The 24,984-nt window shown below is 36.9% G+C and overlaps 1 protein-coding gene across 4 annotated transcripts in view; it reads left to right on the top strand.

The window, feature by feature from the left end:
• The window catches only part of TEX10 (testis expressed 10), a 49,633-nt gene that overhangs the window by 19,233 nt on the left and 5,416 nt on the right, over window positions 1-24,984 (top strand). For all 4 annotated transcript variants that reach the window (XM_078373335.1, XM_017975049.4, XM_078373332.1 and 1 more), the window contains exons 6-13: window positions 1,291-1,529; window positions 2,177-2,312; window positions 3,461-3,636; window positions 5,216-5,393; window positions 10,449-10,537; window positions 11,805-11,938; window positions 21,986-22,066; window positions 23,644-23,825. In XM_078373335.1, coding sequence (XP_078229461.1) covers window positions 1,291-1,529; window positions 2,177-2,312; window positions 3,461-3,636; window positions 5,216-5,393; window positions 10,449-10,537; window positions 11,805-11,938; window positions 21,986-22,066; window positions 23,644-23,825 — 1,215 coding nt within the window. The remainder of the gene's footprint in view (window positions 1-1,290; window positions 1,530-2,176; window positions 2,313-3,460; window positions 3,637-5,215; window positions 5,394-10,448; window positions 10,538-11,804; window positions 11,939-21,985; window positions 22,067-23,643; window positions 23,826-24,984) is intronic.

Below are 24,984 nucleotides of genomic sequence, written 5' to 3'. Positions count from 1 at the left end.
CTTAACTTTACATTTTTATTTTCTGTTTTTAGTGATAGGGTCTCTCTTTGTTGACCAGGTTGGTGTGTACTTGTTTGATCATAGCTCACTGTAACCTCAAACTCCTGGGCTTAAGTGATGCTTCTGCCTCGGCCTCCTGAGTAGGTAGGAGGCATTTGTCAGCATGCCTGACTAATTTTATTTTATTATTTTTTCGAGATGGAGTTTTGCTCCTATTGCCCAGCTGCAGTGCAATGGCACAGTCTTGGCTCACTGCAGCCTCTGCCTCCTGGGTTCAGGTGATTCTCCTGCTTCAGCCTCCCAAATAGCTGGGATTACATGCATGGGCCACCATACCTGGCTAATTTTTTGTGTGTATTTAGTAGAAATGGGGTTTCACTATGTTGGTTAGGCTGGTCTTGAACTCCTGACCTCAGGTGATCCACCTATCTTGGCTTCCCAAAGTGTCAGGATTACAGGTAAGCAAGCCCCTGTGCCTGGCCTTAATTTTCTTTTTATTTTCTGGAGAGATGGAGTCTCGAGGTGTTTCCTAGGCTAGTCTCTAACTCCTAGCCTCAAGCAGTGTTCCCAGTTCATCTTCCCAAAACACTGGGATTACAGACATGGGCCACCATGCCCAGCCAGCTTTATGTTTTTGAAACATGAAAGAAATAAGCTCTGCTGTTGAATATACTACAGTCTGAAATGAGTATAAGTTGCAAATTTTGTTTTTATTTAAATACTTGAGGTTTTTTGAAATTGTGTTTTGTTTGGCTAGAGTGAATAAACTGATGTTCATATGTGAATTATAAAATTGTTTCAAATCAGTGCTTACCTGCATTTGTATCCTTATTACACAGGTGAGAAAGTTATGGCCAGGAAGGTCTACTGATTCTTTTAAGTCAGATAATTAGTTAAAAGCAGAACCAAGATCTACTGTGATTTCCATCCAAATATAAGTATCTCCTTTAAAACGAATCAGGTGTGTCAGGGTTTTTAAGTCTTATCTTTAGTGTTCCCAAGCAAAACATAAGGGCATTTACATTTTGTGTGAATAGCACCTTAAGTAATGAATTGAGCTGTATACACTCTTAATTTATACCTTCTTTGAACAACTCTGATTCCATAATGAAATGGTTTATTTAGAGAACTGTGGCCTAAATCTTGTTTATGTACTTATCTTCTTGCCATCTATTAATTCTAGAAGGGAATTTTTAAAAAATCCACTGATAGATTATATTAAGTATCCTAATGAAGCAGGTATGGTAGATGTAACACTTTATAGATGTGTGTGTCTTTGTTTGTTTCTAGCATCAAGCATTGCACAGTTCTCTCCAATAACATAGATCATCTCTTACTGAATTTAACACTGTCTGATATCATGGTCTCCCTGGCAAATGCCACAACTTTGCAAAAGGATTGCAGTTGGATAGAAATGATAAGGAAATTTGTAACAGAGACCCTTGAAGATGGCTCTAGGCTAAATAGTAAGCAACTGAACAGATTGCTTGGAGTATCCTGGAGGTTAATGCAAATACAACCACACAGAGGTACGTGATGCTACTTTGCACTTATTTAAGAGTAGAGCTTTTATATGTGCTATATTAAGGTCTAGCTTTGAAATGACAACTTCTAAATATTCCATGTAGTCGGGCTAATTATATTCGAGCCATAAAAGGTAGCTACTGTCTACTTGAACACTAAAATTGTTTATGGCTCAGAGTATCTCTAAGGGGGTAGGTCTACTCTGAAGCAAATTGATAAAGACTTCTACCATCTTCTGATCTAGTTTGACTAGAAATTGAGAACTTTTCCCATTGATTCATGTGGAATGAATCTTCCCTGTCTCTTTACCTTTCTTCTAACTTGAAGTTAAGTTATATTAAGTCAGTTTTAGAGTGACTTTGATTCAAAACAAAGCTTTCCTATTTGGTTCCCATCTAAATCGTGTTTCTAATATCTTGTTTTTTGTTGTTCTAGGTTTGTTTTTAAGAAAATTTATACTGTAGCTACTGATTGGTTTGATATTTTAATTAAGCCATTGCTGTAGTACTTCAATGGTAGTTGTCAGTTTGTGGCTAAAATTGGCTTTGCCATAGGAACAAAGTAAAGTACTTCTGTGCATTCAGAGGAATTTGGGGGCTGTTAAAGAAACATTTTTTGATTCTTATGCAAGTTGTTTTCTTTCTGTTTGTAGAGGACACAGAGACTCTTATTAAGGCAGTTTATACATTATATCAGCAGAGGGGCCTTATCCTTCCAGTTCGAACTTTGTTATTGAAGTTTTTCAGTAAAATCTATCAGACAGAAGAACTGAGGTCTTGTAGATTCAGGTAAAATCTTGTTATTTTTCCTTTCCTTTTCTCTTGCTGAGTTTTTCTGTAGTTTACTTAAATACTTAAATAATTTTAGAGAGATTAAGTCTTTGGAGAAGTTTATTCTTTTTAATCCTACTTGCTTGCGTTTAAGAAATGATACAAAATTTTAAAAGAAGCCTACATAATAGTGCCAGTAAACTTTATACCCATATTTGAACAAATAAAAGACTGCTTAGGCATGCATTTCTACCTGTCCACTTGTAGCTAAGGAACAGTTGGAACAACCCCAGCCTTTTCTCTTTCCTTAAAAATTACGGAGGTTGAATTTCTAGCCATTAGTGGATAAGAGTGAAGGTAGTAGAAAATGAGAAAGTTTCTGGCCTAGCTTGGTGCTATCAGAGAGACAACAAAAGAGTGAAACTCAGGAATTTTTCAGTAAGGCGAGTTTGAGGTTTATTTGGCATAGTCAGAAATGTTTGAGAGGAAGATAAAGATTTGGGATACCTCAACATACATAGGTAGTTGTAACATAATCTAGTATTTACTTTAAGCCAGTACTTTACATTACCTCGGTAATTTTCATGCTGCTACTGTGAGGTAGATACTGTTAGCTCCCATTTTACAGAAGGAAGCAGAAAATTAATAAATTGGTGAATATTATGTAGCTAATGTGTAGCAGAGCTGAGACTTAAGTTCAGGTCTGTCTTGACAGCAGAGTCCATGATAGAATCATCAACCTCTCAGGGGACCTAGTAAAAATGTTTACTATTATTCAAGACATTTGTACTCCACCAAGTTTTCTAAAGGAATAAAATAGTACAAGTTTGAAGCCATTTTGTGTCAAAGCAACTTACGGTGAATGTGTTGTACATTTGTTAATATACAATAACACCAGTTAGGATAAATAGTTCAGTTAAGCGTCTTTATCCTTCAAAACAAAAATATAACTTAGATACTACCCCCAATTAACATTAATTTAGTGGATAAAGCCTTGGAAGGTGATGCTGGCTTCTTGTAGGCTCTCAAATGTTTAAATGAATAATGTATTATTATTTGTACATAAGTAGTCACTTTGTGATGTGTTGGTTTAACTTTTTTTTGTTGTTTAAATTATTTTCCTTGTCTTTGAGAATTACATTTTATTCTTCCTTGGCCTTTCTAAGATATCGTAGTAAAGTGTTATCCCGTTGGCTGGCTGGTTTACCGTTGCAACTTGCTCATCTTGGCTCCCGAAATCCTGAGCTCTCTACACAGCTCCTTGATATCATTCATACTGCTGCAGCACGAGCAAATAAAGAATTACTAAAGAGTTTACAAGCTACTGCCCTCCGAATTTATGGTAAGAGTTTATTTAATGGTGTAGGTAGTCATTGGTCTACCCTGATATACGAAAGAAGTTTTTAAGAGGAGCTCTGTAGGTTTGCCTCTCTGTTAGTGTAAATTAGTGATACCATTGCCAAAACAAAACATCAGCCAGTAAATTCATTTTCAGTATTATTTATTAGAATATAAAAGGTTAATGATTGTAGATGCTTATTACATTCTTAAATTGTCTTTTAAACTACTTGCTATTCATAAATTCAAAACTAATATGATACTTTAAAATTATTTTGGCAAAACATATCTTTATTACTTATTTAATCAATGAATATCTTGTATGACTTTCATATATTCTTTATTCTGGAACTGACTTAAGTAATATTTTAAGCAAAATTATTAATTAAAACATAACTGGGATGTATGTATGTATATAATTATTGAGATATAATTCACATACCATAAAATTCACCGCTTTACAATGTATGGTTCAATGAATTTTAAAAAATATATTCGTGGCCGGGCATGGTGGCTCACACCTGTAATCCCAGCACTTTGGGAGGCCAAGGCCAGTGCATTATGAGGTCAGGAGTTCAAGACCAGCCTGACCAACATGGTGAAACCCCGTCTGTACTAAAGATAGAAAAATTAGCTGGGCGTAGTGGCGCGTGCCTGTAATCCCAGCTACTCAGGAGGCTGAGGCAGGAGAATCGCTCTAACCCGGGAGGTACAGGTTACAGTGAGCCGAGATTATGCCTTTGTACTCCAGCCTGGGCAATAAAAGTGAGACTCTGTCTCAAAAAAGAAAAAAATACATTCCTAAGATTGTGCAACTCTCACCACTATCTAATTCTAAAACATTTTTATCACTCCCAAAATAAATTTGTACTGGTAAGTAGTTTATCCTTATTCCTTCCTTCCTTCAGCCCCTGGAAATCACTTACCGACTTTCTGTCTATATGGATCTGCCTATTGTGGATATTTCTTATAAGTGGAATTATATGAAATGGGGCCTTTTGTGTCTGGCTTGTTTCACTTAGCATAATATTTTCAAGATTTATCCATGTTGCAGTAACTATTAATACTGTATTCCTTTTTATTGTTGAGTAGTATTTCATTGTGTGGATATGCCACATGTATTTATCCATTTGTCTAGTGATGAACATTTGAGTGGTTTCCACTTTTGTGGGTTGTAGTTTTAACTATGTATCTTTTAATATTGGTCATATATATGTGTGTATAGATATATATATACATACAGCACACAAACTCTTTTGCTATAAGTCAGGTTGATGTAATTGTCACTGTTTAGCAAAATTGCTTGTTTTCTTTGTGCCCAATCTCTTTTCCTCTTTACTCACATGAAAGTTTTTATTTCTAAAAAGATACTTGGATGTTAAATCTTTAAATAAATTATGTTTGATGTTTTGTGCAGCTGTGCTTATGTGCCTTATAATAGTAATATAATTATGCTTTTAAGTAATGGATATTTAGCATAAAATGTTAGCCTATAATTCAGTGGAAGTCATTGATCTGCTTTATTAATATCTGGTTTATATATCTTTCATAGTTGAGTTTAATATGTCTGTTCACCTCACCAGATCCACAAGAAGGCACTGTGGTGGTTCTTCCTGCAGACTCTCAGCAGCGTTTGGTTCAGCTTGTATATTTCTTACCCAGTCTGCCTACTGATTTGCTTTCTCGGTTAAGTCGTTGCTGTATTATGGGAAGACTCAGTTCAAGTTTGGCTGCCATGCTTATCGGGATACTGCACATGAGGTAGAATGCTCAAGTGAGCTATATTTTAAGTGTATTATCTTCTCCCCCTTTTACTGGTAATTTGTGAATTACGGAAGGCTTTTGAAGTCACATACACTACACCTTCATTTACTCTTTTTTTTTTTTGAGACGGAGTTTCGTTCTTGTTACCCAGGCTGGAGTGCAATGGCGCGATCTCGGCTCACCGCAACCTCCGCCTCCTGGGTTCAGGCAATTCTCCTGCCTCAGCCTCCCGAGTAGCTGGGATTACAGGCATGTGCCACCATGCCCAGCTAATTTTTTGTATTTTTAGTAGAGATGGGGTTTCACCATGTTGACCAGGATGGTCTCGATCTGTTGACCTCGTGATCCACCTGCCTCGGCCTCCCAAAGTGCTGGGATTACAGGCTTGAGCCACCGTGCCCAGCCATTTACTCTTAATGCAACAATTACAACTCTGTTGATATCACTAGGTAGAGTAAGTTCATAAGAGTAAGACTGAAGTTACTTGTTTAATGATTTTTATAGATAGGTTGGAATGAGGGTTGAAATAGAATTTTCAAAAGTGTGCATAATAAGGGGTTTTTTGGTAGGTGAGAGTGTCCTACTTCAAACTTTTGGTGTTACGGAATTGCAATACAGAAGAATTAAATATCACTGGTGAATTAAATAAGCTCCTGAACTGACACCAGGAATCACTTGTAATCTCTCACTTTTTTTTTTTCTGGTGGTTTAATAAACATAAAATTTACCATTTTAACCTTTATTAAAAAGTTTTAATATTTTAAGAGATGAGGTCTCACTCTCTTGCCCAGATTGGAGTGTGCAGTGGCATGATCATAGCTGACTGCAGCCTTGAAGGCTTGGGGTCAAGAGATCCTCCACCTTGGTCTTCCAAGTAGCTAGCTCTACATGCCATTTTCCATAGCGGCTGTGCTGTTTTACTCTGAAAGATTTTATATTGTTTGTGTTGGAAGTATCCTCTTATATATATCTTCGGTCATAATATCTTAGTATTCTGCAGTATTACTGGTTGTGGCTCATGGGAAGGGTCTGATGTGGTTTTAGGCAGAAATAGAAATCTAGAGAAAAAAAAAAAGAAATCTAGGCTGCAGTTGAAAAGTTCTTGTCTAGATCCCCTATCTCAGGTAGTTAAGAGTAGCTTACTCTTAATAGACTTTCTTTATATCTATATAGGACAGACATTTGGCTCTGGTCCCTGGAGGTGTGCTTCATAACTGACAATAAAGTTTCCTTTTACCAAAATAGAGAGCAAAACATATAAATAGAATATTGTTTGTATTTAAAAATTCAAGGTTTAGTTTTTTTCTTTCTTTTTTTTTTGAGATGGAGTCTCACTCTGTTGCCAGACTGGAGTGCAATAGTATGATCTCGGCTTACTGCAACCTCTATCTCCCAGGTTCAATCCATTCTCCTGCCTCAGCCTCCTGAGTAGCTGGAATTACAGGCACGTGCCACCACGCCCAGCTCATTTTTGTATTTTTAGTAGAGACAGGGTTTCACCATGTTGGCCAGGATGGTCTCAATATCTTGACCTCATGATCCACCTGCCTCAGCCTCTTCAAGTGCTGGGATTACAGGCGTGAGCCACTGCTCCCTGCCTATTTCTTTCTTGTATATGCACATTTGAGGGGCCTGATCATATTTTAAAAGAATTTTAAATACTGATTAGTTTCTCACGTTTTTTTCTTTTTAGAGACGAAAAAACTGCACTTTGTTTCATGTAAGCAAAATGCTAGGCCTTTTAAAAATTAAATGTTTTTTTCCTATAATTTAAGAGGTTTTTTATTTGACTTCCAGTAGAGGGCACTCTGTTTCTTGATGTAACTTAACATTCAGTTCAGTTCAATCACCCTTTGAATTCTTGAAATTGATTCTCCTTGGAAGATGCATTGGAAGATGCATTTAATGTCTTCATCAACATTTGTTCGCTTATGTTTAGTAACTTTTGTCAAGGATGTTTTTAAAAAATTTTTATTGTTAAATTTTTTTTACTTATTTTTGTAGAGATTTGTGGCAAGAGTTGGGAAAATACATTAATTTGACAAATATTGATAATATGGACTCATAAATGATTTTCATTATAGTTCAAAGTACCAAATTTAAATTTTAGTGTTTGTACAGAGTCCATTAGTAGACTTCTCTCTATATAGGTATTATTACCACCTCTTCTTTTTTTTTGAAGTGGAGTTTTGTTCTTGTTGCCCAGGCTGGAGTGCAGTGGCGGGATCTCGGCTCACTGCAACCTCTGCCTCCCAGAATCAAGCGATTCTCCTGCCTCAGCTGCCTGAGTAACTGGGATTACAGGCATGCGCTACCACGCCTGGCTAATTTTGTATTTTTAGTAAAGATGGTGTTTCTCCATGTTGGTCAGGCTGGTCTTGAACTCTCCCAACCTCAGATGATCTGCCTGCGTTGGCCTCCCAAAGTGCTGGAATTACAGACATGAGCACCTGCCCAAGTAGTCCCTTTTTAAAAAGAATACAAAATTAGGACTTTTCAGCCTTCTTGAGCCCATGGCATTATCATTTTATCACTTTTCATAGGGTCATAATTTAACACTGGCCAGGCGTGGTGGCTCACACCTGTAAGCCCAGTACTTTGAGAAGCTGAGTCGGGCAGAACATCTTGAGGTCAGGAGTTTGAGACCAGCCAGAGCAATGTGGCGAAACCCCCTCTCTTCTAAAAATTCAAAAATAGCTGGTTATGGTGGCTTGTGCATGTAATCCCAGCTACTCAGGAGTCTAAGGCAGGAGAATTGCTTGAACCCAGGAGGCGGAGGTTGTAGTGAGCTGAGATTGTCCCCTCTGCACTCCAACCTGGGTGACAGAGGGAGATTCTATCTTAAAAAAGAAGACTAAGTTTAGTTTATTCAGATATATGTTGGGTTACTTCATATTTTTAGTTTTCTCTTTATAATACCTCATCTTCTTGACCATGACTATAAAATAGCCCATTTTTAAATTATTTCTCACTTAACACTCTTAAAATGTTGCTTCTCAGTCCCATGCATCGTGTGCACTGCTGCCAGATTAATTTTTCTGAAATACCCCTTTACTCATTTCTGATTTTTATCTTGTCACATTAATTGGTCTGTGAGATCAAGTTTAACTCAATTTTTGTAGTTCTGATACCTTGCCATCTCTGTTAAAGCATTTGTCTAATGGCAGGACATGTACCACTTAAGCAGGGATTCCATGCGTTAAAAACCCATCAGCTAGAAATCGTTCGTGTTTATTTGCTCTCAGCTTTTCAAAAATGTGTTTAGAATTGCTGTCTCTACCTTTTTACCAACCAGTTACAGTTTTTTTAGAATCTGACATTTTCCTCATACCATGCTACTTGTGGTGTTCCATAACAATATCCAGTGGCCTTTTCTCAGTTCTTACCCCTCTACCCTGGTTATTTATAGCCAGATTGGGGGAACATAAAGCATAAATATGGAAAGATGCTCTTTGGTGTTATATAAAATCTCTGAGGAAGGAGAGATTGGCTTGCATTAAGAAGTTGGCTTCGGTTTTAAATAGGGTGAATATATGACCTGGTCTGCTGGGAACAGTTCCATTTTACTCCTTTTGGCCCGGCACCCTCTTTTACTGCAGAAGTGTTCAGGTTTGGAAAGTGTGTATGGTTTTCATAGTTTTAAAGAAAGTATGATATATTGCTTGTCATTTATCACTTTTCACAGGGTCAGAATTTTAAATAGGCTGTTAAATAAGTTTGCTCCCCTTTTGGCCGCTAGATGGCACAATTGTTTCCTGTTTTCATTGGGTTCAAGAGAATAATTGTTTTCTAACCACTATTTTGTACTTCTTTCTGTTGAGCATCTATGCTTTTTATAACCCCTTTAGCCTGTGTTACTGCCTTCATAGACCTTTGCTTATCACATGGGAATCACACTTAGGAAGAATGTTTTCGTTATTTTACGGCTGTCCCCTCCTTAAGTATATTAATAAGGCCAGTGTCAGGCGTGGTGGCTCGTGCCTGCGATCCCAGCACTTTGGGAGCCGAGGTGGACCGATTACCTGAGGTCAGGAATTCAAGACCAGCCTGGTCAACGTGGTTGAAACCCTGTCTCTACTAAAAATACAAAAATTAGCTGGGCGTGGTGGTGGGCTAGTAGGCGCCTGTAGTCCCAGCTACTTGGGAGGCTGAGGCAGGAGAATGTGAACCCAGGAGGTGGAGGTTGCAGTGAGCCAAGGTCGTGCCGTTGCACTCCAGCCTGGGCAAAAAGAGCGCAACTCCCTCTCAAAAAAAAAAAAAAAAAAGAATAAGCACTTATAGGTGAATTAGAAGCTCCTAATTTTGATATTTATTCAGATATCTGTGATGAAGTTTTTAGTATCAGCTTGTGTATATATTCTCAGTGTTTTTGCAATACCCATAGTTGATATTTGTTCTCTTTCTTCCCAGCCTTACTGTGAAGGGAATTTTTAAAGGAGACACTAGAAACTGATCTCATAGCAGGAACCAAATAATCCTCATTTAATGAGAAGCTGCTTTACATTTAGCAATTCCTTTTGAGTCCTCTGCCAATACCTTAGCTGCACTATTGTGAAATAGACCTAGTTACAACTTTGCTAAGAATAAGAACACATAGTTGCCTTATATTTTCTTTGCCTAATTAAGATACTTTTGCTTAGTTATGTAGGAAGCTGAAGCTTATTTAAACTTAACTCACTTACTGAGGCTAAGACTATAAAAATCAAATAGTAAATACATAGCTGCTGAACCTACTACTGAAGAGCAAAACTTTATCTTGGCTCCTTAGAGTCTGATTTTCAAATGGGATGGAAATTTTCTGTTGTACTATATATGTTGATCAAGTATGCTTTTTAACGGAACTTTATATTAATATGCTTGAATTTCAAACTTTCCTACTATGGTACTTGAGCCCTTGGATATACAATTAATACAGTGCATATTATGGTTTTATTTTGAGCTACTACATGAAACTTGTTTTCAATACAGAAAAATGTTTATGTACTATGCTACCTTTGAAAAGTCTGTCAGCTTGATCACTTCTGGTAATAGTTCTCCCATTGTTTATTATAGATCGTCATTTTCTGGGTGGAAGTATTCAGCTAAAGACTGGTTGATGAGTGATGTGGACTATTTCAGCTTCTTATTTTCCACACTTACAGGTAACCACATTCACGTGCCGGATTAAAAAAGAAAAAACCTAATATGAATCATAATTCTCCTCCTAAGATTTGCCATTTTATTGGTTTGGTTCAGTTTTGAAGATGATAAATATTCTATCTTGGAATGATTTTTGTGATTAGTAAGTGGAAATCTTTGAAGGAGTATTTCTAACCTACATTGTTAGGCTCCTGAGGCAAGAAGATGGATGATTTGTCTTTAAATCTCTTATGAGTATCAAAACCCTGAACATTATTTGAATGTCATGTTACTGTATTTTTAAGTTCAATGTATTATTGTTACTTTAAATAATTGTATTATTTGAATATTTTCATTATATGCTTGGATAATAATGGGGTTCTTTGAAATTCTCTGAAGACTTGAAATTAGGAGAGTTAATATAGTGTCAGAATCCAAAAAGAACTTGACACTTCCAATACTGTGCTGAATCTAGCAAGATAAATATTTCAGAAGATAAACATAAACTATATGTTTGTTGTATATTTTTGAAAGTATACATTTGAGATGGCTTTGTTAATAATAGTACTTGTCAAAAAGTTTTTAGTGGTTTTAGAAAGCTCATTGAGAGTCAGTACTATGGCGTGGCTATCAAACTAGACGATGCCTCTTTAGGTTGTGCTTACAGAAGTATAGTATTTGAACATCAAGGTAGATGAGGCTGGGCGACATCGGTGATATTCTGATCATTCTCAGAACTGCCTTTCAGGAGGGATTTTGGCAGGTTGGTTGTGTAGGTCAGGCCAAATGTAATAGAGGTGGTAAGAGGAACCAGAAATTGTTAAATGAACTGTACACATATTGTCAAAGTAAAAACACTTAGGAGGATAGGGAAGTTTTAAGACATTTGAAGGTTTATTATCTAAGAACCTAAAGCATTTGATATATATGTAGAAGTATATTATTGCTTTAACTTGCACATTTGCTCTTTTAAACGTACCATTAATTGGAAAGACTATGTCTTTCACTTTAAGTAAAAGTGTCAAAACCCTAGTAGAAGGGGTAAAACCTGTTTCTTGCTATAGTATAGATTGAGTCTCATCACATCTTTTATATAATTATATGATTTTTAACTGCCTCCCTTGCTAGCATTTTATTTTTTTAAAATATTGCATGAAAGGCAGAAGCTCAGAGTAAACAAGGTAGCTTAAAGAATGTTCACTTGAAGACGTGTCATTTCTGTTTTCAAAAAAATTATGAAAAATGTCACTGCTTTTTTTTTTAATTGGCTTTCTTTGTTACCTGAATTAGGGTTTTCAAAAGAGGAGCTGACTTGGCTTCAGAGCCTTCGAGGAGTTCCTCATGTCATCCAGACACAGCTTTCCCCTGTGCTCCTCTACCTTACAGATTTGGATCAATTTTTACACCATTGGGATGTAACAGAGGTAATAGCTCATTTAAAAAGAAACTGGTAATTATTAAAATTCAGTTCATCAACCAGCAGTAGTTACTATATATCAGTTGCCTTGTGTGAGATCTTTTCAAAGATACTTGTTTAAAGTGCTTATAATCTTGGGTAGGAGAAGTAAGTTTGAAAAGGAAAATGTTCTTTTATAAATTATGCCACTAGAACAGAACAAATCAGCAATTTGAATGATAGATCCATATTTTTAAAAGAGGAAAACATTATGTAAGAGGAAGAATTTGAGTTTTTGAAGGTAAAACTTAAGTAAGAGTTGGTATCCTTGAAGGTGACTTTTTAAATGGAAGATTATTCACCAGTTCCTTTGGTTTTAAGAATTACTATGTAGCTTATTAAAATTAAATTTAAAACCCAAATTCTTTAAGTTTTGAAGTTTGGTTTACAAGTTTCGCTCTTGTCACCCAGGCTGGAGTGCAATGGTGCTATCTCGGCTCACTGCAACTTCCGCCTCCCTGGTTCAGGTGGCTCTCCTGCCTCAGCCTCTCCATTCCAGGTAGCTGGAATTACAGGCATGCACCACCACAGCCGGCTAATTTTTTGTATTTTTAGTAGAGACAGGGTTTCACAATGTTGGCCAGGCTGGTCTGGTCTTGAACTCCTGGCCTCAGGTGATCTGCCCACCTCTGCCTCCCAAAGTGCTGGGATTACAGGTGTGAGCCACCACATCTGGCCGCCTACAAGTCTTATTTTTTAAGTAAATTTAAACATTTAAAAGAGGACTTTAATTTTATTCCTTTTACAAACTTAACTTTTTTACTTTCTTAAATAACTTTAACAGTATTTGTCAAATACTTCAGTTTCTTGACAAACCTTCACAAATGATTGAAGTAAATCTTAGAGATCCCTAATAAATTAAACATATAAATGTGGGAAATCATATGTTTTAGTACTACTTAATGAAACTTCAAATTAAAACCACAAGTCTAAATTGACTACTGACTATAAAAAGTTTTTAATTTCTGTTTTGGGGATTGGTTTGGTGTTTTGTTTTTTTAGAGATCTTGCTATTTTTGCCCAGGCTGGCCTTGAATTCCTGGGCTTAAGGGATTCTCCTGCCTCAGCCTTCTGAGTAGCTGGGGCTATAGGCATACGCCATCATGTCCAGCTGCAGACATGTTTTAAATTGGAATTATAAGGCTGATCTTTTACCCTAATAGGCAAAATTTTGTCTTAAATGTTATAAATACTTACACTAAACACACTGAAAATAGCACAAACATTAATACTAAGGATTTATTTCACTTCTAAGTTCTTAAGTTTATTTTTATTCTCTTGTAGGTGTATGTAAATTTATGGGGTACAATTACAGTTTTGTTACATGCAAGATCAGATATCGGAGAGTATCTGTCACCCAACAATGTACATACACTGTACCCATTGAGTAATCTGTCATTCACCACTCGCACCCATTCACCTTTTTCAGTCTCTATTGTTTGTCATTTCACACTCTATGTGCATGAGTAGACATTATTTAGCTCCCACTTACAAAGAAGAATATGCCCTGTTTGTGTCTGACTTGTTTCACTCAAGATAATGGCATTCAGTTATATCTGTGTTGCTGTAGAAGGCATGATTTTATTCTTTTCTATGGCTGAATGGTATTTCATTGTATGTAAATTTAGTATTTCATTGTATGTAAATATCACTTTTTATGCATATGTTGATGGACATTTAGGTCAATTCCATATATTTGCTATTGTGAATTGTGAATGGTCCTATAATAAACATAGGAATCTTTTTGATGTAATTTTTTTTTTTTTTTGAGACGGAGTCTTGCTATTGTCCATGCTGGAGTGCAGTGGTGCAATCTGGGCTCGCTGCAACCTCCGCCGCCGCCCTCCCCCGGCATCGGGTTCTAGCGATTGTCCTGCCCCAGCCTCCTGAGTATCCAAGACTACAGGTTTGCCACCATGCCTGCCTAATTTTTGTATTTTTTAGTAGAGACAGGGTTTCCTTCTTTTGGCCAGGCTGGTCTTGAACTCTCCTGACCTTGTAATCCGCCTGCCTTGGCCTCCCAAAGAGCTGGGATTACAGGCTTGAGCCACCATGCTCAGCCAATTATGTCTTTTCATTTGGGTACGTACTCAGTAGTGTGAGTGCTATATCGAGTAGTAGTTCTATTTTCAATTCTTCAAGAAATCTTTATACTGATTTCCACAGAGGTTGTACTAATTGCCATTCTCATCAGCTGCGTGTAAGTGTTCCCTTTTCTGCATCCTCACCAGTACCTGTTATTTTTTGTCTTAACAGCAATTCTGATTGGTGTAAGGTGGTATCTCTTTGTGGTTTTAATTTGTATTTCTCTGATGATTGATGATGTTGAACATTTTTTCATGTGCTTTTTTGGCCAGTTTGTCATCTTGCAAAATACCCATTCATGTCCTTTGCCTACTTTTTAATGGGATTATTTGATTTTTTGTTGTCGTTTGAGTTCATTGTATTGTAAATTTTGGATATTAGTCTCCTGTCCGAACATGGTTTGCCTATACTTTCTCCCATTCTGCAGGTTTTCTGTTTGCTTAATTATTTTTCTGTGTAGAAATTTTTTAGTGTTATGAAGTCCTGTTTGTCTACTTTTGTTTTTGTTGCTTGTGCTTTTCTGCTCTTAGTCATGATTATTTGTCTAGATCAGTGTTCAGAAGAGTTTTCTCCAGGTTTTTGGTATTTTTATAATTTCACGTCTTATATTTAAGTGTTTAATCCATCTTGAGTTGATTTTTATATATTAAGGGAGATCCAGTTTCATTCTTCATGGCAATCCAATTTTCCCAGCACCATTTATTGTGAAAGTTGTCCTGTCTCCTATGTATGTTCTTGTTGACTTTGTCAAAGCTGAGTTGGTTATAAATGTGAGCCGTTATTTTTGGGTTCTTTATTCTGTTCCATTGATCTATGCATTTGTTTTTATGCCAGTACCACGTTGTGTTTACTACAGCCTTGTAGGTAAAGTATCACAGGTAATGTGATACTTCCAGCTTTGGTCTTCTTGCTTAGTATTGCTTGGCTCTACAGACTCTTGTTTTGGGTCCATATTAATTTTAGGATTTTTTTTTCTAATTTTGTGAAAAATGACATTGGTATTTTGATAGAAATTTCATTTAATCTAAAGATTAATTTGGATAATGTTGTCATTTTAATGATATCAATCTTCCTATCTGTGAACATTGGATGTTTTTCCATTTGTGTCATCTACATTTTTTTTTTCATCAGTGTTTTCTAGTTCTCCTTGTAGAGCTCTTTCACCTCCTTGGTTAAATATATTCCTAGGTTTTTTTTTTTTCTTTTTTCTCCACCCCCACCCCTATTCCTAGGGTTTTATTTATTTATTTTTTTTGTAGCTGTTATAAGTGAGATTGCTTTCTTGATTTTTGTTCTCAACTAGATAGTTATTGATACATAGAAATGTACTGATTTTTATAAGTTGATCTTACATCTTGAAAACTTTACTGATTTCATTTTCAAATCTGTTTTTTGGTGGCATCTTTAAGTTTTTTTAGATAAAAGATCATACTACCATCTAGCTGAATGTGGTGGCATGTACCTGTAGTGCAAGCTACTTGGAAGGCTGGATATCCTAGCTACTAGGATAGCTGGAGCCCAGGAGTTTGAGGATGCAGTGAACTATGACTGTGCCACTGAACTCCAGTTGAGGCAACAGAATGAGACCTCATCTCTTAAAAAATAATCATATCAGCAAACAGGGATAATTCAACTTATTCTTTTCCAATTTGGATGTCTTTTTTTTCCTCTTCCCTGATTGCTCTGGCTAGGACTGCCTGTACTATGTTGAAAGGAATGGTGAAAGTGGGCATCCTTGTAAGAAATCTTATTCCATTTCTTACAAGAAATGCTTCCAACTTTTCCCCATTCAGTGTGATATTGGCTGTGGATTTGTCACATATGGCCTTTATGATTTTGAGGTATGTTTCTTGTATGCCTAGGTTGTTGAGAGTTTATCATGAAGGGATGCTAAATTTTAACAAATGGATTTTTTGTGTTTTTTGAAATAATCATATGGTTTTTGTCCTAATTCTGTTTATGGGAATTATCACATTTTTTGATTGTGTATATTGAAGTATTCTTGCACCCCTGAGATAGAAACTACTTCATCATGGTGTAGTATCTTTGATGTGCTTTTAGATTTGATTTGCCAAGTATTCTGTGGAGGAATTTTGTGTCTGTGTTCATAGGGAGTAAAGGAATGAACAAAACCTTCAGGACATTTGGGACTTATGTAAAGTGACTGAGCTTATGAATTATTTGTATTCCCAAGGGGAAGAAGGATTAAAAGCTTAGAAAACCTAGTCAACAAAGTAATTGATGAAAAATTTCCAAGCCTAGCAAGAGATTTAGACATCCAGATACAGAAGGCCCAGCAGTCTTCGGGAAAATACATCGCAGGAAGGACTTCATTGTGACGTGTTATAATCAAACTGTCTAAAGTCAAAATGGAAGAGAGAATTCTAAAATCAGCAAGGGAATAGTGTCTAGTCATTTATAAAGAAAATCTCATCAGACTAACAGCAGACTTTTCAGTGGAAACCTTACAGGCCAAAAACCAATAGGATAACATAATCAAAGTGCTGAAAGGAAAAAAAAAAAAAAAATCCTGAAAGCCAAAAAGTACTTTCTTGGCTGGAAGTTAGGATTAAAGAGGTGGTAAAAGATACTCATACAAACAGAAACCAAAAGTGAGCAGGAGTAGCTATACTTTACAGGTAAAACAGACTTCAAATCAAAAACAGCTTCAAAAAATACAAAGAAAATTATGTAATGAAGAAGGGATCAATTCAGCAAGAGGATATAACAATTCTAAATATATATGCACCCAACATCAGAGCACCCAGATTCCATTAGTATTACTAGACCTACAGGAAGAAATACAGGGCAATACAATATATTTTTGTGTTGGGCGGGGACAGAGTTTTGCTCTCTTGTTGCCCAGTCCTGTAGTGCAATGGCATGACGGCTCACTGCAACCTTTACCTTCCAGGTTCAAGTGATTCTCCTGCCTCAGCCTCCTAAGTAGCTGGGATTACATGCATGCGTCATGATGCCCAGCTAGTTTTGTATTTTTAGTAGAGATGGGGTTTCTCCATGTTGGTCTGGCTGGTCTCGAACTCCTGACCTCAGGTGATCTGCCCGCCTCAGCCTCCCAAAGTGTTGGGATTACAGGTGTGAGCTGCCGTTCCCGGCAGCATGCAATTTTAACACCCCACTCTCAGCATTAGATCATTGAGAAAGAAAATACAAAGAAACATTGGACTTAAATTGAACTGTAGACCAAGTAGACCTTACAGACATTTACAGAACATTCTACTCAAGAAACTGCGGAATATACATTCCTCTCATTAGCACATAGAACTGTCTGTCTCTCAGATAGACCATATGGTAGGTCACAACAGATCTCAACAAATTTTAAAAAATCAAAATCATACCAAGTATCTTTTCAGACCAAAGTGGGATAAAATTAGAAATTAGTACCAAGAAGAACGTCAGAAATGATGCAAACACATTGTTTTGTGTTGATGTATTGCAAAATTAAACAACATGCACCTGATTACTGGGTAAATGAAGAAATTAAAGTGGAAATTCAAAAAAAATTTGAAATAATTGAAAATGGAAACAATGCTAAAACCCATGAGATACAGGAAAAGCAGTCCTAAGAGGGAAATTTATAGCATTAAATGTCTACATCAAAAAAGTAGAGTACAACCTAACATTGCACCTCAAGGAACTAGAAAAGTATAAACAAACCAAGCCCCAAATTAGCAGAAGACAAGAAATAACAAAGATTAGAGCAGAACTAAATGAAATAGAGATCAAAAACAATACAAAGGGTCAACAGGATGCAAAATTGGTACTTCAAAAAGATAAAATTGATAGCCAGTAGCTAGACTAAGCAAAAGATAAAATTGATAGCCAGTAGCTAGACTAAGCAAGAATAGTGAAGATCCAAATAAACAAAAACAGAAATGAAAAGGAGACATAACAACTAATAGCACACAGACTGTTGCAAACAACTATACACTCACAAACTGGAAAACCTAGAGGAAATGGATAAATTTCTGGAAATATACAACTCCCCAAGGTTTGAACCGGGATGAAACAAAATCTGAACAGACCAGTAATGAATAGTAAGGTTAAATTGGTAATTAAAAAATCTCCAAAGAATGAAAACCCTAGGACCAGATGGATTCACAGCTAAATTCTACCAAATTTACAAAGAAAACTAATACCAATTCTCCTGAAATTGTTTCCAAAAATCAAGGAGAGAAGAGGGAATTCTTAATTCATTCTGTGACACCAGTATCACCTGATAACAAAACCATACAAGAAGACTACATACCTATTGATTTCTCTCTCTTTTTATTTTCATTTTTTTTGAGACACAGTTTTGCTCTGTCACCCAAGCTGGAGTGCAGTGGCACAGTGACAGCTGACTGCAACCTCCATCTCCTGGGTTCAAGCGATTCTCGTGCCTCACCCTCTTGAGTAGCTGGGACTATAGGCGTGCACCACCACACATGGCTAATTTTTGTATTTTTAGTAGAGTTGGGGTTTCACCATGTTGGCCGGGCTGGTCTCGAACTCCTGACCTCAACTGATCTGCATGCCTTGGCCTCCTAAAATACTGGGATTACAGGTGTGAGCCACCGTGTCAAGCCCTATTCTTTATGTCTTAAGTTTCTTAACATTCAAAGGTGTTTTTCCAGTGAAAATGCAAAGATACGTCATCCTAAGCAATTTTGGTTTCATTTTTTCAAGCATAATCTGAAGTAATATTCTCACTTAGCTGATTTTATTTTTTGTTAAACAGTTTTTTTTTTTTTTTTGAGACAGTCTGGCTCTGTTGCCCAGGCTAGAGTGCAGTGGTGCAATCTTGGCTTACTGCATCTTACACCTCCCAGGTTCAAGCAGTTCTCCTGCTTCAGCCTCCCAAGTAGCTGGGATTACAGGCACCTGCCACCACACCCAGCTAATTTTTGTATTTTTAGTAGAGACGGAATTTCACTGTGTTGGCCAGGCTGGTCTTGAATTCCTGACCTCGTGATCCACCTGCCTCGGCCTCCCAAAGTGTTGGGATTACAAGCGTGAGCCATTGTGCCCAGCCTGTTAAACAGTTTTGACAGTGTTCTCAACAGGGTAGTCTCTAGGTTCAAGTTACAACCTAATTCTTTTGTTGTTGTTGGTATTCATTCTATTTTGAATTCTCTTCATGCTCTCCTGTCTCTAGGCACTATATATTTTATAGATACTTAACTTATTTCTCTCATGGCTTTGTTTGACTCTGGTCATAATGCTAGGGTCGTGCCAATGATGTCCTCTTTTTATTAGTACCTGGTACTGTGTTTACTTACAGGTCTTGAAATCTTACATTCATTTTAGGTTTTCAGCTTGCTGTTATCTCTCAGGGTCAGTGTGGTGACTTGTAAATTCTTAAGGAAAGCTCAACGTCTGATGATTATGGTAACACATGTAACTTTCTTGGTATGATACTTGTGGAAAGTTCAAGTGTTTTCTGATTTGTGAAAGAGGAGATTATATTAGAGTAGTTGTGGCAGACCAGTTTTCTACAAAGAACAGTGGAAAATGGTATTTAGAAACCAACATGTGGAATTTAGGTGTGCTCACTGCTGTTTGGTGTTGTTTTTCCTGTATCCTCCTGTTGGACATAAAATAGTCATTCACCACCACAGAATTTATTCTAGTTACATCCTGTTCCTTTTTTTTGGATACTGCCTTCTTCTGCCTCCAGTTACACTTAGTATATTTACCTGATCAGTTTCTCTGTAGTCAGTCTTCCTTTGCTGCCACCCCTCTCATCTCCATTTGGACTCTGGTTTTTTGGGGGCAGTCGATTCTGGGCCATCTCAGTATTCCCACTGAATCCATTGCCAGAGTTTACCTAGCTCGGCTCCACCCATTGTTTAGAACTGCATTGTTTAGGACAGCAAGCAGAGGCAGAAGGGAAGTGAAGTGGCCATTATTGAATGTGTACTTTTCAAATGTGGTTTACCTTTGATTGATGAAAATATTCACCGTGTTTGCTTTGAAGTAGGAAGATAGCCTTGGAAGTGAGGTTTTTCTTATTGTTACTTATAGGTATAAAAGGAAAAGTTGCCAAGTAGAATCTCTGGGTTATATCAATATACAAGATATTTTATAGAGAAATAATATATAGATCTGTTGATTTCTCTCCCTCCACTCTAAAATCTATAAATAATAGATATGAAAAGTCTCGATTTTTCAGGGCTAGATGACAGTTCTCTTGAACTTAAATGACTTATCTCTTCCTAGAGTGACATTCTTCCTTCCACATTTTTGTTTTTTCATGTGATTTTTCTACATATTTCATTTTTGGTAGCATACTGTATCAGATTCTGGAGTTTGTGCCATGACTGACATTTGTGAAGGACTTAGTACTGTTCTTGACTTTTCTCGTTTTTCCAAAAGCTTAGGAAATTAAAAATGCTAGGGGTTGGCTGGATGTGGTGGCTCACACCTGTAATCCCAGCACTTTGGGAGGCCAAGGTGGGTGGATCATGAGGTCAAGAGTTCAAGACCAGCCTGGCCAAGACGGTGAAACCTGTCTCTACTAAAAACAAAAATATTAGCTGGGTGCTGGTGGTGGTGACCTGTAATCCCAGCTACTCAGGAGGCTGAGGCAAAGAATTGCTTGAACCCAGGAGGTGGAGGTTGCAGTGAGCCAAGATAATGCCACTGCATTCTAGCCTGGGCAACAGAGCAAGACTGTCTCAAAACAAACAAACAAAAAACTAGAGTTTTACTTGTCACTACTTTTGGTGCAGATTTCTCTTTACCTTTAGAGAGTAGGAGGCAGTGTTACGATTAGGTTGAACAGGATCTTGGTATTTTCTGGGTCATAAATATTTTTTTGTGATACATTTCTCTATGAGGTGGGCAAAAAAGCTTTTGTTAGCCCTTTGTTCACATCCCTCAGATCTTTCTGTTGGAGTACTCAACAGAAATACAGCATCAGTAGGTTGCTTAGGAAACTGAAATAACATACATGGCAGGTCCCTGAATAACTTTTTTTTTTTTGGAGATAGTGTCTCACTTTGTCATCCAGGCTAGAGTGCACTGGCATGATCATGGCTTACTGCAGCCTCAATCTCCTGGGCTCAAATGTTCCTCCTCTCTCAACCTTCCGAGTAGCTGGTACCACAGGTACATGCTACCATATCTGACCAACTTTTTTTTTTTCTAGAGATGAGGTCCCACTGTGTTGCCCAGGGTGGTCTCAAACTCCTGGGCTCAAGCAGTCCTTCCACCTTAGCCTCCCAAAGTGCTAGGATTATAGGCATGAGCCACCAGGCCTAGGTGAAAAACATTTCTTAATAAAACTGATTAGGGAAAAAAATGATTGCAATATATATTGTTTTACTTAAAGTCACAGTTTCCGAGAACCTGCTGAAGTTAAGTGAGGACTTACTGTATAGTCTCCATAAGGTATTTGAGAGTTGTGAGAAACAGGAGGTTTCTCCTCCTTTTGTTCCTGTGCATGGCACCTAACACGGGATAGCTCAATATTCAGTACATGATTAGTGGATGAATTATTTGGAAAATTAGGCCATATATAAGATCTATTACTTTGATCTTTGACATTTGCATCTTCAAAGTAATTTGTTATGTGCTTCCTATTAATATGCAGAGCAAGTAAGTATTAAAAGAAGCTATTCCTTACACCTGTAATCCTAGCACTTTGGGAGTGTGAGGTAGGTAGATTGCTTGAATCCAGGAGTTTAAGACAAGTCTGGATAACATGGTGAAACCCCATGTCTACTAAGAATACAAAAATTAGCCAGGTGTGGTGGTTTGAGCTGGGTCACCAGGGTTGCAGAGAGCTGGGATTATATCACTGCACTCCAGCCTGGGCGACAGAGCATGACTCTGTCTCAAAAAAAAAAAAAAAAAGGAGTGTATTGAACTTGTTTCTGACCTAAAATATTCTGATTTGGTTGCTGGTTTTCTCTTTTTCTGATAGGCAGTTTTCCACAGTCTATTGGTTATTCCTGCCCGAAGTCAGAGCTTTGACATCCTGCAAAGTGCCATCAGTAAACATTTGGTAAGTGTCCTTAAACTTTGTCAGGAAAGAGCACAAGATGCATTGATTAGGATAAAGTTGACCATAGCCACAGAAAAACCATGTCTGGAATTCTAAGCTTAATGATACCATAGCCTCTTGCAGCATGATGCATTGGCAAGAACTAAGGAATCTTGGTATTTTTCCTGGTTGTTATTAATTTAATGGTGTGACCTTGAGAAAAGTCTCTTCTTAGGACCTCATTTTCTACATCAGTGAAATAGGGACCTGAAAATTAAACTTGAAATACTTTCTAACTTTGAATGTTCTTGTAATTCATAGTTGCTTGGCCTCAGTTTATTGAGAATTCAACATCTAGAAGGTTTGGAGTCCAAAGTAGGGACATCATCTAACCCGACACAAGGTGTGGTCACTGGAAGCTGGAGACTCAACCCTGAGACTGACCTGTTATTTGATATTGGGTGTCTCATTTTCATTGGTATAAAATTCACATTAGGTATACCTCTGTAGTGGCTTCTAACTTCCTCCAGTGTTTACATTCTTATATTTGGCTTTTTATTATAATGTATTGTAGTACAAAAGAGGGCTCCCAAATTATATCTTTGGGAAACACACTTGTTTGGATAAAATATAGGCACATCCAGACCCCTTTTTTTCTTTTAAAAATGTTATTTCTCTTGAGTTCGAAGAGAGTACTGCTTTGAATTCCTAGTACTTTGTCCCTGCCATCAAACTTCCAGTCCTTATCCCTGTGTCATCAACGATGCCAAATTTTTTCCCCCACCTCCACTCCATAGATTACATTCTCCTTTGAATACATTCATTAGTAAAAGATCAATATGCCAGTAAGTCTTGGCCACTATTTTCAGACAGCCTGTGGAGGAAGTTAAGACATCATTTGCAGACTTGTTAAGATAATTATTCAACAGTAGTCTCCAGGAGATTGAAACCATGTATATATGCAGTTACAAGTTAGACTCTGCCTTAACAATGCATACAGTATATTCTAGATGAATTAGCAAACCCTAATGACCCTGCCAGGGTTTCTTGGCAGTGAAGCAGTCAAGTGTTAACTTTAGTAATATCTTTTACTGACTCCAGTAGAGATATGTTTGTTTATGTCTAAATGACGAAATCAAAGTGCAGGGGAAGGCTAATTTTTAAATGAACTATTTATACGTTTAATTACCTGGCATAGAAGTGGTGCCAGATACGAGTTTTCTAGCCTGAATAATCTAAACATTTTTAAGTATGATTGTTGCAAGATTTTCTTTGAGTGCATGAAACAGTCCCTTTAAGCAGTTATTTCTAACCATAAATAGACATTTTACAGAAGATTTTAGAAGATTTTGTCATGAAGGGGAGGCAGTGGATTGGGTTAATAGCACTTCTTGCATTTGCATGTTTTCGTAGTCATTTAGGGATTAAATTCTAAAGGGAAAACAGGACCTTAAGGTGTGGCAGGTGGCATGTGTTAGGTATGTATCAGTTTTCAGTAGAATTGATGTAAAATTAATCATGATTTAACAGGTTTTGGTTTTATTTGGAGGAGGGGGGCTGTTTTGAAGCCGTAATTAATCTTGTTTTTCTCTGCTTAGGTTGGGTTGACTGTAATTCCCGACAGCACGGCTGGCTGTGTTTTTGGTGTTATCTGTAAGCTCCTGGATCATACTTGTGTAGTTAGTGAGACTCTACTGCCATTTCTGGCTTCTTGTTGCTACAGTCTTCTTTATTTTCTACTCACTATAGAGAAAGGGGAAGCAGAACATCTAAGAAAGAGGTAATTATTTTTAATTCTTCAACCTTAATTTTTCTACTGTCTCCCCTCCCCCAACCAAAATAATAATAGTTAACGATAATTAGATTATACAAAGATATTAAATTCTCTTTCAGAGAGTTTGTGTCAGCCTAGCCAGCGTTTTCTTTGTTCCTTCATGAATCCCCTTTGTGTTTCAGTGAAAATTAATTTTTAGTTTTTTGTTTTTTCCCCTTTAAGTTACAAATTTGAAGAGTTAGATGGCATTATACAATTTCTTGAGAGGTTTCTCTTATTAATATTGCTATAAGTCTAGCAAGAAAAATAATTCTATCCTTAGGAGAATGGGCTATTAGTACAAACCTTTGTATTTTGTTTTGAGCTTCATTAGAGCTTGCCAGAGTAGAATTTCAAATCTTGGATTTAAGGAAATTTCTCTAAGATGCTAGTGTTTTTAATTAGTACTTTTGCTCATATATAACAGGCTAGAGCTTTTAGCATAGTTGGGAAGATTTTACTTTAATTTTAAAAAGTATTTTATGTTTATATTCTTATTGGCGTGCCTATTAAAAGTTCATTGTGGAAGGTTTTAAAAACTAACAGGTTGGCAAACATGAGAAAATATTCTGTCATCTGTTAAATGTTTTGATGTGTGCCTTTTTGGCCTTTTTTGAACTTGTAAATGACATGAAGATACATATACTGAACGTATAAGCACATTTATATAGTTTATAAGATAATTATAAACTGAACCTCCAATTGACCAACCCCAGGTTCGGATATAGAATATCATAGCACATGTACTGTTAATGTACCTAGCACAGTTAAATGTCTTCTACGTACCCTTCTGCCCCAGATCACTTTGGTATTGATCAACTTCGTTGACTTTTTAAATACAATAATAAAAATGGTTTATTTGCATGCGTGAACAGTATCATGTTTGTTTTGTATATTTGTGAATTTTATGGGAATTATATTGCATGTATTTTTTTTGTGATTTGATTCTCAGCATTGTTTTTGAAATTGAAGTTGACTCATTTAGCTGTATTTCATTCATTTTTATTTCTCCTTACCAAGTTCAGTAAACTTCTTTCTATAAAGGGTCAGTTAGTAAATATTTGAGGTTTTGCAGACCATTAGGTCTCTGTCATGGCTACTCAACACTACCATGGTAGTGTGAAAG

Source organism: Callithrix jacchus, chromosome 1 (genome assembly GCF_049354715.1).
Source record: "Callithrix jacchus isolate 240 chromosome 1, calJac240_pri, whole genome shotgun sequence".
Lineage (NCBI taxonomy): Eukaryota > Metazoa > Chordata > Mammalia > Primates > Cebidae > Callithrix > Callithrix jacchus.
This window is presented reverse-complemented; position numbering and strand designations above follow the sequence as displayed.